The sequence below is a fragment of the Xiphophorus couchianus genome, chromosome 10 (assembly GCF_001444195.1).
Source record: "Xiphophorus couchianus chromosome 10, X_couchianus-1.0, whole genome shotgun sequence".
NCBI classification, from domain to species: Eukaryota; Metazoa; Chordata; class Actinopteri; order Cyprinodontiformes; family Poeciliidae; genus Xiphophorus; species Xiphophorus couchianus.
Genome location: NC_040237.1, coordinates 9661854 through 9678688, shown reverse-complemented (window position 1 = coordinate 9678688; position 16835 = coordinate 9661854). Strand labels below are relative to the sequence as shown.

The 16835-nt window shown below is 39.7% G+C and overlaps 1 protein-coding gene and 1 non-coding gene across 3 annotated transcripts in view; both read left to right on the top strand.

The window, feature by feature from the left end:
- The first annotated feature begins 899 nt into the window (after window positions 1–899).
- Window positions 900–1013, top strand: LOC114152433 (U5 spliceosomal RNA). Its single transcript, XR_003597117.1, has one exon. It is a non-coding gene; the product is annotated as a U5 spliceosomal RNA (small nuclear RNA).
- Window positions 1014–4382: 3369 nt separating this feature from the next.
- The window catches only part of arhgap27 (Rho GTPase activating protein 27), a 30863-nt gene continuing 18410 nt past the window's right edge, over window positions 4383–16835 (top strand). For both annotated transcript variants that reach the window (XM_028029742.1, XM_028029741.1), the window contains exons 1-2: window positions 4383–4494; window positions 6103–7000. In XM_028029742.1, coding sequence (XP_027885543.1) covers window positions 6161–7000 — 840 coding nt within the window. In that variant the 5' untranslated portion in view covers window positions 4383–4494; window positions 6103–6160. The remainder of the gene's footprint in view (window positions 4495–6102; window positions 7001–16835) is intronic.

Genomic DNA, 16835 nt, shown 5'->3' with positions numbered 1-16835 from the left:
GGTTTTTTCCAAATGAAACTAGTAAAAAATGGAAATGCAGAAATATGGGTGAAAATCCCCTCAAAAAGCTTAAGTAAAACCAAAAAAAGACCTCCCTAAAATGAGAAGCAGATGACTGAAATTCTGAGAGAACTTGCAGAGAGTGAGGTACAAGAAAGACAAAGGATAAATGAAGTTGCTCCTTAATGCATTTATTCTCTTTTATACCCTTATTCACTGACCATCCTAGATTTAGTTGAAATAACAGAGCAGAATCGTTTTTAAATCTTGAGTGAACATTTTTCTGCTGATGCTTCATCAGTACCAGAATATAGGTGTCAATCGAACGGGGAAAAAAAATTAACTTAAGAAGTATTAGAATTATAGTACATTGATATACTAGAATTTGAACTTCGTAGCTTGGCATTATTTTTCACACTTTTTTTCATACATGCACGACTCAAGGATTTCTTTCGTTTTTAATACGCGTCTATACGGCGCATGCGTTAAATTTAGAAACTGTCTATAAAGGTTTTCAATCATTTAAAATAAACGTTTTCTCAGTTTATTTTAATCGTCGTGTCCGCCTCTAGGTTTTCGAACAAGTCGCTGATTTTGCTTTATTAATGAGCTAGCCAAACTTTGCTAGGCATTATGTAGCTGTGACGAAAGCGGACTAATACCCATCAGGCACTGCGCGTTGTGTTGCACAGTTTATTTACGTTAATATTTAAGAAACAAACTCTTTTCTGGCGCATTATGTGGTGATATTAATATCCTTTAACGTTACTTTTCAGCCTCCTGTAATATGCTAAAGTTTAAAGTCTGATTTTTGTTGTTGGCTGTTTAGGTTAATCGCTACCGTCAGTGTGAGTTGTATGCTGCAGTATAAAGACTGGAGGAGCCCACTAACCGGCATGCACTCATGTTTCTCTTCAGATCGTATAAATCTTTCGCCTTTTACTAAAGATTTCCGTGGAGAGGAACAACATGAGTTTCACCTAATTTTTTGATGCCCTGCCAACGGCAGGGCTCCTCTTTCTGTCAAATGATAAAACAATTGTTAATCCAGTTTTCTGTTTCTTTCATCTTAAAGTACGAATTATCACCGCGGCCATAATGTGAGTGATGGCTGCTAATGTATGGATGAAAACTGGGTCAAACGCTAATGCTTTTATTTACTTTTAAGATTATTACTTTGTCAACCCTGGTTTTAAAGAACAAGCAAACTAAGGATATTGAAAGTCAAAATTTTTTAATTCCTTATGACAAAGAGTGACTAAATATAGATAGATAGATAGATAGCATTTATTGTCATTGAACAGAATTCAACGAAATTTCCATTGCAGCTCCCGTGCAAAAGGTCAAATATATACAGTATAAATAAGCAAACACACAATAATAATAATAATAACAATATATACAACTAAATTAACTAAAGGCACTCAACCACACCAAAGAAGTAGCAGCAGGTCCAATTATGGCAAAGTACAGATAATGTGACAGTGCAAAGTGCAGAACAATATGGCTGTGTGGGGGTGGGGGATATGTATGTGTGACTGCGAGGTTATGATATGTGTGGGAGGGGGGGGGGGCGGCAGGGAGTAATGGCTCTGACGGCTGTGGGGAAGAAACTGTTTCTCAGTCTATTTGTTGTAGTCCGTATATTCCTGTACCGCTTGCCTGATGGCAGCGGCACAAACAGTCTGTGGCCCAGGTGGCTGGAATCCATGGCTATGGATCCAGCTCTCTTCTTGACCCGGTCTGTGTAAATGGAGTCCAGGTCTGGGAGGGGGCATCCCACAATGCCTTGTGCTGTTCTCACCACCCGTGTCAGTTGTTTCCTCTCCAGTGCTGTGCAGCTACCATACCACACAGTCATGTTGAGGCAGAGGATGCTCTCGATCGTCGCCCTGTAAAAGTTCACGAGCAGCCGTGAGGAAAGTCCAGCCCGTCTCAGTTTCCTGAGGAAGAAGAACCTTTGTTGTGCTTTCTTCACCAGGTGGGAGGTGTTTGTGTTCCAGGAGAAGTCAGAAGTGATGTGGAGGCCCAGGAACTTGATGTTGTCCACACGTTCCACCACTTCTCCATCTATGAGAAGGGGAGTGTGATCCGTCCTCCTGGACCTTCTGTAGTCCACAATGACCTCCTTGGTCTTCCCTGTGTTCAGCACCAAGTTGTTGGCTGAACACCACTGAGTGAGCTGCAGAATCTCCTCTCTGTAGTGGGTCTCGTTGTTGTCTGAAATGAGACCCACTACTGTTGTGTCGTCTGCGTACTTCACGACTGTGTTGGTGGGGTGGATGGCCACGCAGTCGTGTGTAAACAGGGTGAAGAGAGCTGGGCTGAGCACACAGCCCTGCGGCGTGCCTGTGTTGAGGACCAGTGGGGACGATGTTGAGCCACTTATTCTCACCACCTGAGGCCTGTTGGTGAGGAAGTCTCTGATCCAGTGGCACAGTGAAGCGGGCAGCCCCACCTCGAGTAGCTTCAGCACCAGCTTGTCTGGGATGACGGTATTAAATGCTGAGCTGAAGTCTACAAATAGCATCCTGACGTAGGTGTTGGGATGCTGCAGATGGGTCAGGGCTGTGTGCAGAGTGATGGAGACAGCATCCTCTGTTGACCGGTTCGCTCTGTAGGCGAACTGAAGGCTGTCCAGGTTTGCGGGGATGAAGTCTCTGATGTACCTCAGAAGAATCCTCTCAAAGCACTTCATGATCACCGGGGTCAGAGCGACGGGCCGGTAATCGTTCAGGCTGGTGATGGACCTCTTCTTCGGTACAGGGATGATGGTGGAAGACTTGAGGCACTCAGGAACCATGGCGAGCTGCAGGGACAGATTGAAAATGTCCAGAAACACTCCTGTCAGCTGGTCGGCGCAGGTTTAACCCTAACCCTTCACTGGAGCTTTGTGGGTGTTGATCCTCCTCAGGGTGGACGTCACCTGATGCTTCTGTAAGACGAGGGGCTGGTGCTGCTCTTCCAGTTGGGGTAGATGTACGGCTTCTCTGCTGCCCGCCGTGTCAAAGCGGGCAAAGAAACTGTTTAAGGTGTCAGGCAGGGTGGGGTCGCAGCTGGTCAGCTGAGTGCTGTGTTTGTAGTCCGTCATGGTTCTAATGCCTCTCCACATGCTTCGGGGGTTGTTGTTGATGAAATGTTCCTCAATCTGCTGTTTGTACTGGAGCTTGGCCTGCTTAATACCTTTTTTCAGTTCCGACCGGAACTGAAAAAAAATATTATTTGGCTTTTTGTGTTAGGTTGCTGTACATATTAGTTAAACGCAATCTGAATAAAAGTAAATAAAAGCATTAGCTTTTTTATTTATTTGACATGTTTTGCTTTTATAATCAATAATTATATTTGTTCACGGCCTTGGATAGCTGTTCCCAGTGAACATTTAACACATAATCTATGTCTAATATGAAAATATGCCCATCAAAATTTTTTGACAAGAAAGCAAAATAAATTTCTAAGGGGGCAAACACTTAAGAGCACAGGATTTGATGGTGGACACTGATAGACATACAGTTCAATTGTGATATAAACAGATATGAATTGTTTTATGTGGTTTTCAGTGGTTTCTACCTTTTACATTTATGGTACCATTAGTTAGCAGTCTCACTAGTATATTCAGTTATGTTTCCCTTTTGGTGCTGCTTAATATTGTTATCTTGTTATTTAATCACAAGCTACGTTTTCACTCCTGTTTCAACTACCACAACAATTTTATGGCGACTGTTCTGTTAAAAAAAAAAAATGCTACTGTATTGCTATGTCACACTGACTCAACGGCATGCCGCTCAGTCCAAGTCAGCATGCTGCCGTAAAAAGAATTGACATGCCAACTATTCACTAGGAAGTGTGGGTAAAGTCAGACTTCCCATTTCGTGTGACTTTCAGAGCTCCGATGTTTCACAGTTGGTCTCTTTCGGTAAAGGCGCACAGTACAGGAAATCAGCCAGTCGAGCAGAAACAGTACTTGTGAGCAGCAGGTTCGAGCTCTACAACTCTACATCTCAGTTTGTTTGGACACAGAGGCTGTTTCCCTTCAGTGGCTCGTCTGATCAAGAGGAAACTTCAAGAAATCACAACTGCAGGCAAGTAGAAACAATTAGGCATGCAAGTAATCCTCAAGGCTTCAGGTTCCAGAATGTAACCTTTTTCTGTTTTATTCCACTTCACTGAAGCTACAACTGCTGAGGGACTCGATGTGTGAAACGATACTAATATATCAAACTGAGAAGGATTTTTTAGACAGAATTATCTTTGAAATCGAGTCAGAATCCTTAAAGTATCTGCTGTTCTGAATGTATCTTCTTTTTCGTATGGATTTTCACGCTATTTATATTTGTTGATTTTGTTTTTCACTCACAAAGTTATTTCTGCCTCTGTTTTTACTTCAGGAGGGGCTGTGAGCACCCCGAATATGTCGGGAGTTTAATGAATTAAATGCAGAGGGGAAAAAAGACAAACTGAGATTGCCAGATGACGTCGCACTGATGCCGAGCCAAGGTTGGTGCAGGCTTCCTGTTTTGTGGCCGAGCACTTTACAGTCTGCTGTTTTGTGTCTGTTGGTTGGTTTTGTTCAAGGTTGCATTTGCAGGCAACTTCCTGTGTATCTCCTGTGCATGGAGAGTGACTCTTCCATCTTGGCTTGCCTTGTTAATCAGCATTCTTTAGATTAAATCAAGCACCAAGGCAAGAAATGAATCCTTGAGCAATGCAAGGGAAAAAGAGACAAACCATCCAAAACGGTGGAACTATAAATTCAGAAACACGCAAAGCGAATTAAAACAACAGTATATATCCCTTATAAAGGAAAAATAGCTGCAGTTACAATGAAACATAGGCAGGAGTTATATTACATAATTCCTTATAAAGCCTTTAAGCAGAAACATTTCCCCTCAAATTGATGATACATCATCGGCTACAGTTTCACTATTTGTTGAGTGAACAAATAGGCCAAAATTAGAATTGCAGTAAAGAAATAAAACTGAATAATCTTCTGAGCCCCTATCAGTCTGTACCATCACTTCATGTGATGCCATGCAAAAGTATTTACACCTCATTGGATATGAATACAGTTGTCATGCTGAAAGTACAAACAAAGCATGGACTCAATGTATTTTGGGGACTTCTTTGTGCTAGGTCAACACCAAGTAGCGTATAATGTCATAGTAGAAGTAAAAGCGAACATGATTTGTTGTTTACAATATTGCAGCACTTCACTGAGGATTGCACACCTTTGTTTATGCACAGCTCTCTTAAGATGCCTCTCCTTTTCTGCTCCACTTAGACCTGTTCCTAATTTAAGTTCCTCCAAGCTTCGGTGGAAAGACAGATGGTTTCACATTTGGTTGTTGGTTTTGTTATACATAGAACTTTATGGATGATCATGTCCTGTGGCTACAGAAGAAGCTCAAATAATCACACTGTCACCGCCAAATTTGACGTTTGGGGGGGAAGTGTTTTTTTTTTTTTTTTTTTTTTTTTGCCGCACATATGCTTTGGTTGATTTTGAATAAACAAGGCTCTTTGTATTTTTTTGCCAAACTGTTCCTCTTTGCTCTCATCAGACCTTAGAGAAGTCTGTGAAAGCAGTCACATCCCTGCAACATTTTCTCCGACACCCCATATTTAACAGCATTGTGATAGACTAACTAACTACAGTATGTACTACTGAACCATATACTTGTTTGCATTGTTTTAAGCTGTTAAAATGAAAATTAAAAGCAATCTCTCTTTAGAGGCTGCACACTACAACAACTGTAGACTTACAGCCAGTGCTACAACAAGTGCCTCAGATGGAAACATATTTATCTGGTAGTATTTAAAGTGCCATTAAAACTAATTGAATTTTGTGGCTATAACTTGAAACAAACATGGAAAAGTTACAAAATATATTACTAGCCTGTTTTTAGTTTTACAAACTGGGTAAGTTTTGGGACATAAACAAACCGTAGAGTGTAGCTTGTGTGTTGTCCATGTTATCAGGTGAAAGCAGGGCAAAAACAGAAACTCGTTTTGGTAGGCGGAAGTGTGAGAGAGTGAGCCGTGTACTACTTGTTGACATTTTCATTCCGAAACTTATTCTAACATCACATTTCCTCTATTTTGCAGCTCCAACATGTTAGAGCTGCCACCAAAGTAAGTGCGCTTCCACAGGAGGGAGGAGGAGATGGCGTTCGTGTTGGTGGAGTTTGAGTTTGAGTACAAAGCGAAGGATGGCCGGCGCATCTGCATCAAACCTAACGAGAGGTACATCCTCGTCTCCAAGACCAACGATCATTGGTGGCATGTCTCCAAAGACCGAGACTCCAAACCCTTCTATATCCCAGCCGAGTACGTGAAGGAGGTCACTGCGCCTCCTGGAGCCTCTTCTGGCCCTAAAAAAACAGAATCACCAAAGAGTTTGACAAAACGTAAACCAGTGGATGTGACTGGGAAGAACAAAACAGTAAACATGACCAAGAAAACATCACCAGATACAAAACCAGTGACTCATCTACCTGTTCGGGATGATTCAAAAGAAACCTATCGCTTCTCCACGTTTGGTCTGTGGGTCAACTTGCCAAGTGAAACTTTGAAAGATGCACCAGCAGCCAGGAACCGCGCTCACAGTTTGGATGATAAAAATAAGCTCATGACTCCTAATTCACCACGCCGTGCATCAGTCACTCCAGAACCATTAACATCTGAAGATCAACAACTTTATGCTACACCTCAGCATGGAGATAAAAAGCAGCAGGGAAAAAACACAAACCAGGACAAGTCCATAGAGAAGTCTCAGGATTCTGCGAATGATAAAGATGTGGATTTACCTCCACATAATATATATGAAATGGATTTTCCTTTACCTCCACCACACTTCTATGACATGACTCCAGAAATAAGCGTAACTGACTATGACTACTTTCCTGAGCCTCCTGATCTCGCCGGGTCTTCACCCAAAGAATCAGCACCGCAGCAACAGAGTTCTGACCAGACAGCCGAACAGGCTTCTGTCACAACAGAGCAGGTAAAGCTTTTACACAATTATGACTCTGATTGTTTAGAAACATCATTTCTGGCAGGGTGAGGTAAAAAATTTGTTTTAACTTTACAACCACCAGATGGCGCAATTTTACTTGTCAATGTATCGGGACTACCACATTGTTTCTATTTGAAGAAAGTTTCGAAAGAAAAACAAAGAGGAAAAAAAACGCTCATCTAAATGTATTTGGAATCATCTTATTTGTGGTTGATAAACTTAAGGAAGTGTATAATTTAACAGGCTTAAAGCATTACTTCACTTTAGTAAGTCCTACAATTGATAATAAACACTGCAACTCAGAGAGAGGCTGTTTTAGTAGTCTGAATTTAACGACATTTATTTTCAATTTATGCAGAGGCTGTCGATCCCAATAGCTTCAAATAACTTATTATAAGAAACAAAAACTCCTCCTAATTAGTTGCATTTCATTGTATATTATTTGCAGGGAAATCGAAGCACCAGCTAGCTTTATTTCCTCTGGCTTTTAAAAATTATTAAATGAGTTCCTTTCATAAGGGAAAGTCACAGGACTTGCATGTACAGTGCAAGTAAATACTTTTTTCCTCTTGAACTTTCCTACCTTTTGTCACATTATGATCTCAACCTGCAATAACTTTTATTAGGGTTTTATGACAGACCAACACAAAGCACTCCACACTTGTGCAGAGGCAGGAAAACAATGCATGGTTTTCTCTTTTTGTTTGATTAATTCATTAATGTTTTACAAATTAGGAGTCTGGAAAGTGTGATATGTACATTTTATTTGCATGCATAACTGATTTTGATTTGAAAACATGTATCCACTCTGTGTTGGTTTGTCATATAAAATCACAGTAAAGTATTTTCAACCTTTGTGACTGTAAAATATGGATATGATGTGGAAAAGCCCAAAGGCTGTAAATAATCTGCAAAGGGCCAGTAGAAGCTGCTTCACTGTGGTGGTAAAGGAGGATCAATCCTATTCCTGAAGATGTTAGACGACTTACTGGTTAAAATAAGGCTAGATGACCAGAATAAAGGCTTTGGGTTATCCGCTTTATGTTGCTATAGCTTCAAATGAAAAGAAAAGTACAATAATTTAAATAAAAGCTACGACTTCATCTCAAGCTAACTTAATACAATGTTTGAATGAAGCATCTTTGATTTGTACACCTAAAACTTCTGGGTGTAGAACTGGCAGAATCAGAATATTAATGCAGAATTTAATTTTATTTTTTTTTTCAAAAGTAGAGTACAGAAATTCTACATTTTGCATCTTTAAATCGGGATATGAAATTCCGGTGTTCACGGAGACATTTTGCAACCAAGCGTAACCCGACAAATGTGTTATTGTGAAAACTACCAATCAATAGAAAATCTCAATGCACGCCTGATAACTGTTATCAGTACACTTTGTCCACCTCTGTCTGAGAGAGAGGTACAACTGAAATTTCATCCCACTTAGACATTTTATTTAACCCCGCATCATTTCACTTCCCACTCCGAGAAGCAGAAACAGAACTCAGTGGCATCCAAGTCTCAGTTTCACTATTTCATAATTAGGACGCTCTGTTAAATTCACTATTAATACAAGCAGATGATTTGTTTTGTTTGCTCTCTGATCTCTAAGGGGGAAAGAAAGTGATTTTGTCAACAGTTACACGAGTTGAAGGGAATTTTCTTGTACATATCTGGAAAAATGTCATTTAAATATAATTTGTTACAAGTTTTTTTGAAAGTAATGCTAAAAGTAATTTAAATTTATTTCAATTACTGAGACTCTTTTGGGGTAATGTAATGCATCATATTGTATCAATACCTATTTTACAAATATAGTTTATCTTATGGAAACTAACCAAAGTTTTCAGTAAATGTAGAATTAGTGGTTATTTCTTGAAACAGGTACATGGCATATCTTGACTACATTACTTCATTTCTTTGCCAACACTAGTGTCAGAATATGAGTTGACTAATAATACGACTAACTAGCAGCACCAGGTCCTGCTAGCAGAGTGGCTTGCAAAAGCATTAATATAGGCTCCTTGTACCTTTTCACACTTTCTCTCATTGCAACTTTTATCTTCAGTAGTGCATTTTATTTGGATTTTAACACAAAGCAGTGCCTAACTGTAAAGTAGAACAGTTAAACAGTTACAGAGTTTTGATCATGTGTATTTATTTTTACTACCAGAACCATCTTTCACTGCAGTTGCACCTGCAGATTTTGGGAGGCCTGTTGTCATCAGCTTTGCACGTCAAATGTTTGCCAGTTCCTCTTTGTAGAGAGGAGTCTGGGTTTAGATTGTAGAGCACCTGTGAATAGTTTTCTAGTGTTACCACAGATTCTCAATTTAATTTAGGTCTGGGCTTTGATTGGACCAACACGTGAATGTTCTTTGTTGAAAGCATTCACGGTTGAAGTTTTAGTTTTTTAATAATAATTTTTTTTAAAAAGTAAAGCTATTTTTCAATTGCACAATAATAAATTAAATAAAATCAGATTTTTTATGGGCCTCTCCATGGTGATGTCATAAATTTGTGATGTTATGTCCCCCATTTTTGTCTGCCCTTGAAAAAGCATGTAACTTAATAACCTAATAAGTGGATCCCCTACCGATACCGTGAGCCCAGTTTCCATCCAGCCGGAGCACCATACACATGGAGCCTACACACACAATATATCTAGTGAGATAAAATTTTAAAAAAGAATAAAAAAAGAAGCTTTAGATAGTTATTTTTTAGACCTGTCAACTGGCTCTGGTGTGTATTCTCTAATGTAAGAATGATCCGAATCTTGATGTGGTCAGATTTAGGGCTGAACCACCTCTCGCAGTTGGGTTTTGTTTTCAGCGCCAGCTCATTTGCATGTGAAAAGCTCACAAGTTCAATTAGGGTAGGGGGTTGAAAAAAAAAAAAAGGTCTTCCTGAAATTCTCCGGTAAAGGCAGCAGATTCGAGTTCACACTGTCTTCTCAGATTGTTTCTGTGAGGAATTGCCAGCATCCCGGTGCCTACTGGTTGCACTTTGATTTGATTTTCCTGCATTGTCGGCTGCGGATCTGAGGAGCGGGAGTGGCGGCCGTTCACTTCACGCCGTGCAGGAACAGGTTACAAACAGGTTGAGTGAGCTCGGTGAGGGAAGGGAAAGAGTTAAGTCCAGAAGGTGAGAGCCACTCCCAGACCTCCAGCTGTTACTGTACCTGCTTTTCCCCCCCACTGTAACACCGTCGATCCTGGGAATGAAATGATCAAACTCATGCAAGGAGGCACTGAAACAAGTACGAACACCGACTAACAGAACGAATTTGACTCATTTTTTTCCCCCCTCTTTGGATTTGATTTCTCCGAGAGTAAGCGTCGAAGACTCTCATTCGGGTAAGTTTCGCGTCTGTCTCTGTGTTTTGCACCTGTTGCAAAGGAAGGCTATGCTGTGGTTGAAACATCTTTCCAGCCTCTCCTAGTTTACCCAGTCAGTTTTGTGTGCGCGACGCTTTTAATTACACAAGTACAGTTTGTTGATTTAAGTCGAGAGAGGCCTCGCACGTTTCAGTTTGATTAAACAATCTGGCTAAATTCCTGTACTCAAAACCAAACATATTTAAAATCTGGGTTTTCTACATAGATGAATGAACAAAATAAATGAGCCCAGGATCCCTGAAGTCCATTCTCGCCCCGCAATGGATGGGCCTCTCCATGGTGATGTGGTGGGGGGGAATCTGGCCTGACTCCCAGGACGCAGATCTTTTGAGCTTTCAGATCTTTGCGGTTGGCCTGAGTGTGTGCATATGTAATAAACAGGACTTGCAATTAGCCCTAATGTAGGTCACTTGCTATGGAGGGCGTGTGTGTCGCGATGTGGTCTGTAAAGTATAGTAATTAAAGTTTGTGTCGTTCAATTTGCAAGTAGGCAAAAGAGAGTTGCAGAGTTTTGTATGAAACTTGTGAGTCTAAATGACTCATACGTGCTCCTTATCTTTTAAAGCTCAGAGACTTGTTGAGTCCAAGGTTTCATTGACTTTAGCAGCTGGGACTTAGTAAAAAATGCCTTGTCTGTTGCATGATTTGGTGTTTCAGGCCTCCAAATCCAGCCCTTGGGAGCTGGTTTCTGTCAGGGTGCATCACCTCAGAGAGACACTGCTGATACATCCTGTTCCTTAAAACAAGACAGAAATCAAATGCCAAGGAACTGCACCGACAGGTAGAGTGAGCATCTCGTCAGGCGTCTCCTTGCAGAGCTCACATATCAATCATTTATTTTAAGAACATGTGTATCTAGCTTCCTGGTACTCTTCATTTCTTTTGGGGGGGGTGAACTCTTCTTCTTGAGCTACAAATGACTTTTTCCCTCCCCACTGGAACAATCCAAATTATGTTTTTGAAATGGCACAGATCTGTCTAACCACTTAGAGGTGTAGTCATTATTGCCATTATGACAATTACTGTACCGCCTTGTAGTCTGATTGGAGGGAGCGTTCCAAAAACATACTGCAAATCAACATCAATCAGACAAGGAATCACATTTGGTGTCGTCAAAACATTATTGTCATATGTAGTACTTCCTTGTCATGTCTGCATTTTTTTTAAAACCTGAGGATATATGAAATGTTGAGTTTGGTCGTCTAATTACTTATATCTTAAAATTCAAACATGTCTGGACTGACTTTGTCCCGTCCAGCCAGTTTTTGTGCTTCAATGTTAATTTATGCCAAATTCTGAGCCTCAATCAGAGGTTTGTTTGACCAGGCAAAGCTTTTCAATCTTCAACAAGTTGTGTGCAAACTGTACTCTCAGCTTCTAGTGTTTGCTTTTTTTTATGGCGCTAGGGGCCTCTATTCAACACTAGTCAACAGAGAGGGAAGGGGAAGGCATTAATCCTATGGCTTGGGGCTGGGAATTGAACCTGGAAGAACCTCATTGAGGACGCCACAGTGCGCCTGCTCTACCACTGAGCAGTATGCTGCATCAGTTTCCAGTTCTCAGCTGACAGTAATATCACCCATTGTACTGTAGCTGATTTTCACTAAGACTTAATGTGTTGCGCATTCAGAAAGGGTATTCTGTTCACCTTGTTTACAAGTGATTAGCTCATTTTCTCTTGCTAGTGAGATCAACTAGGCACCTTCATCCACATGATTCCTGCTCACTGGATTATTTATTTATTTTTGTCCATTTTCTGTAAGATCAAAAAAAGATTAGTCACTTAAATCCCTTTCTTCCTCATTCTAATGATCAGGTTGAACTTTATTAAGACATCTTCACCAAGGCGGGGACCTGCCTAAAGGTATTTTTTTATTGGTTGATTTCCCATTTTTGTTAACAAGCGACTGAGCAGGTGTGACAAGAAAAAAAAGACCTGTGTGTTTAAGCTTATTCAGAATCAAATACTTACTTTGCAATGATTACATGGTTGCAGGTCCAAAATGAAAATGGTGAAATGTGAATGATATTATTCCATCCCGTCCTACTTATTTTTCAGTTCTTTTAAGATTTAGTCTCTTAACAGCAGCAGCATTTTTTTTTATTTTTTTTTTACATTTACTGTCGACTCTGACTCACCTGTAATGATCAGCAGCTTAGACACAAGTAGAGTTATGTCTCAAAAATATAATTACTATATATTTTAGACAGGGTTGTAAAGCATTGCTCACACTCTATAGTGATGAGAAAGATGACGTTTCCATGACTATCAGCAGTCATGGGAGACCCTGAGTCCACCTTTTAGCAGTAATTACTTGAAGTAACTGTTTTCTATATAATATTTTCAGGCTTTTATATTGTTGTTGAGGAATATTTCTAGAGTTCATTATATTCATTTCTGTCCAGCTGTCTTCGGGTCCAATTCAGTCTGATTATACAGAGGAATCCATGGTCACTGCAAAAGGCAGTAAAGATCCCAAATCATCACCTCTCCTTTACCATGCCTGATGATTCATTTTAGGGTTGGAGCTGAAATGATATGTTCAGTTGTTTACAAGTTACCCCCCCAATGACCGCTGGAGATAGGCATCCGGGCACCACCAGCCCCAATCCGCCTCCATGTTACTACGACCCAGCAAGGATAAGTGGGTACACTGTAAAACATTTGAGCCACAATTAGTTGTGCTTACTCTCTTCTACACTTTAAGTCAAATAAATTTAGCGAGTTCTAGATTTTGAACCTAAATGTGCGGGTTTGCGAAAGACAAACTCACAGTAGTAAGTCGGGTTAACTTTTTGTTGTTGAATAAACTAGAGATTTTAGGTTAGCACTTAAAAAAGCTGAAAGAAGAAAAAGCCAGAAGCAGGAACTATTTTCCAGTGTTCTTAGTGGCATGTTTATGTGACCTGCTTTGCATTGTGAGTGAGATGGAAGTGCGTTACATTGATCTGGCTCTTGTGTGATACTATAAGTGTTTATTTTAATGCAGCTGGCAGTTTACAAAGCTCGAGGATAACGTCCTGTTCACACTAAATGTTTCGGAGCATTTTTATTAAACTGTGATGTTTAATAAAATTCATCAATTGGCGTGAACTTTTGTTAATGCAATTTGAAACAAGAATTTTAATTATTCTAAAGTAAAATAACTTGATATCGTGGGTGAAAATAATAGAGAAATGTGTGCTCTATAACAAAGTCAGGGAAGTCTTTTCTTCCATATTGTGAAATAATTATTTGGTTTAAATTGCAGCAATTAGTTAAAACTCACAATTCCAGATTAATAAACTTAAAAAAAATAATGTTTGGACAACTTGTCTTTTGTTGTTAAATCAACTTCATGAACTTTAATTTCTGAGTCAAAACAAAAACTCAGACTTAAATTGCATTTTCAAGGCAGCAGGTGGACTTTCATGTTCAAATTAAACCACCTTCAAATGTCTCAGTGCATAGACAATGGATAGATTGATGGTTTTTACAAACTAAATACTATGCATTATGATGTCTGTTTCTACTTTTGTCTCATCGGTCTAAATAACATTGCCCTACATTGTGGTTCAATGTGGCAGAAAGTGAGAAGTGAGCTACCCTCAGACTGACAGGTAGCTACAAGAAATCAGTGAGTGCAAGATGAGTAAAATAAGGCTTATTGTAAACTAAGTTAGATTAAATTATTTTCCAGAGATAAGAAGGGGGATAGACAAATTCTATTTTTATTTTCAGATGCATAAATAAAGATAATCTTGTAAATCCTTTGTTTTTTTTTGGGGGGGGGGGCGTTCTCGTTGGAGTCAGAAGGAAAACATCTGTCAAAGAACCAGTTGCGTAATATTTTCTCTTGAATTTGTTACATTTGTGGTTGTTAATGAGGAAAAAAAATAAATAAGAAAGGATACGATCTAACCTCTGATCTTTCGATCCCTTTGTGATCATAAATCTGGCAGTAATCGGCTAAACAATTTGGTGAAAATATGCCAAAGAAAGCTTGAATGTTGTCATCAGATAGAGGATTAGTAATGTGCTCTAGAATCTCAAAGGTTTACAAAAACATAGTAAAGTTCTAGTGAGCTGCTTGATTGCAATATTCCTGTAGTTTAGTACATTTTACAGTGAACACAAAGGGATTTCTGTTTACTGTAATTATTACAGGTTCCAGGAAGCAGAAACCAGAATCTGTGGACAAACTGTTTCCTGTCCGTTTGCATACTGCCTGATCTTTTACTAGCAACCCAATCTACATACTCCAAAAGGAGTCATGTTTTCCTCTTAGCAGAGAGCTGTGCAGCACCAGGTACGGAAATGTTTCCCCTCCTACACAAATACATTCCATCTACAACTGTGGGAGAAGGTGAAATCTGTCATTAGTGAGTTTTGCACATCAGGATACAGGCCTGACCTGGAAAGCAAAGATAAGATGATGATAAGCGGCTGAGCCTTTTCAGGATCCTGGATTCCACACAGGGATGAGTGTGATGTAAGAAGGAAAGGAGCCAGTTTGATTCAATAGCCCAACTGTGTGCTGTGGCGTGATTTGGGCCCCAATTTGGGACCCCATTGTTAGACTGGATGGGTTCTAATGTGGTTAAGTAATCAGGCAGATTGCTGCTTCATGCTTTGCTCAGGGCACAGAGTTTAAGGTTCTGGACTGAAGGAATTTCGCCTCAAAACATGCCTTGAAAAATTACAAGTACTTTGCAAAGCTTTCCTGCAAATTCTTTAGCTTTGTAGTACAGAAAGTGTTCTTTTCCCCTTTTTTATGCAGTACTGTGGAAGAAGCTTGAGCCATCTCTCTTTTCTTAACATTTTCTCTCCAGGAAAATGATATTTTTTTAAATTCTTCAATCAATTTAAAAAAATATGGGGTTGGGGTTTGAAGGTTGTGCTGTCTTTGGCTCCTTTTTTAACAAATTTTTGCTCCAGTAATCACTCATGTTCAGAGGACATGTTTTTCATAATTGTTAAGGCACTTAGACCTTACCTTCAATTATTTAGCCATATAAAGACTCTTGTATCTAATTTGATCTTAAAAACACATTTTGTTCCCTAATTCTTTTGAGGAAGGTATAGAAGATAACAAAGACAGAAGAGTTTAAGAAGCATTTAGTCTAATTACTAAATGCAATTTCAGCTAAATTGCATTTAGATCAAATATGAAATACAAATCTAGACTGCTATTGCTTGTTGTATGTATCTATTTAACTATGGCCTTTATTGGGACAGACCAGACTAAAAAACAAATCCCAAGTGAAATACACATATCAAGTCTTAATGTGCCCTGCTGCATAGTGAAGTGTCGTACTGTGTCATGTAAAATTGTGTTGTGTTGGGTTTTGTTGCATTATGTTGCATACTATGTCGTGTTGAATTCAGGTTAACTGTAACTGTTTTATAAGTTAGTTAATGGGACAGCCCTGAATTTAAAAAACAAATCCCAAAAGGAAGGCTACATATGTACATATGTTGTGTTATGTTTTTTTTCTTGAATTTTACATATTTTCACTCGTTCATTATCTGGAATTGTCAAAAAAAAAAAGTCATACTTCTCCATGTCTCCTCAAACCTCATTTGAAACCAACTCTAACCCAGAAACCTCTAAAACATTGGCCGCAAGCTTCATGCTGGGTATTTTGCAATCTAACCAAAACTCAGCTTCCTGTTTGAAGTTTGAATTATGTAGTACTTTCAGATTGGCCCGGCCATGGCAGCTCCCCTCGTTATTGTAAGAAATTATTGCTTCCCCTTTCTCTCCATTATTGTCTGAGTCACCCACCCAAGGAAGGTTAAAGGCTCACCAAAAGCTGCCCTTTTTTCTCCCAAGTGTTTGGTGTCCTTCTTCAAAATCTTTATTTCCATTAGTGTCGTTTCTGTTTTACTTGTCATGTGTATACACAGACAGGAAGTAAGTTGAAGTGACCCGCAGAGCTCATGTTGTTCTGCCTACTAAAACCTTTTTTTTCCTTCCTGTCTACTTTTTACCGACTCTGTTTTTTTTTTTTTTTTTTTTTTTTTTTTAGCTCTGTCAGACAGTTACCCTCTACCCTCCTACCCTGTGCACAGGAATTTAAGCACACACAAACAGTGACACACACACACACCCCAGCGAGCCCTCACACAGTCCCTTCCTACTGCTTATTGTAACAGACCTCAGTTCTCTTTTCTATCTGGGCTGCAACTATCACAGCTGCTGCGAGAGAAGGCTGCATGCATGAGGAGGGTATTTAGGAGTCTAGCATAGCGCATGTCGACTGAAGGTTGTTGAATAGTTAGCTCGTTGGTTTTGAGTCTATCCATGTTTGGCTCTATGGATCGTGTTGCTAGAAACGGATAAACATGGTGGAGATGTACTCCAGGGTTTGGACAGGTCATCAAGCCCAACAGGGCTTGACTCTGCCGGTGGCTGCCCAGGTAAGAGATTACATCCACCACA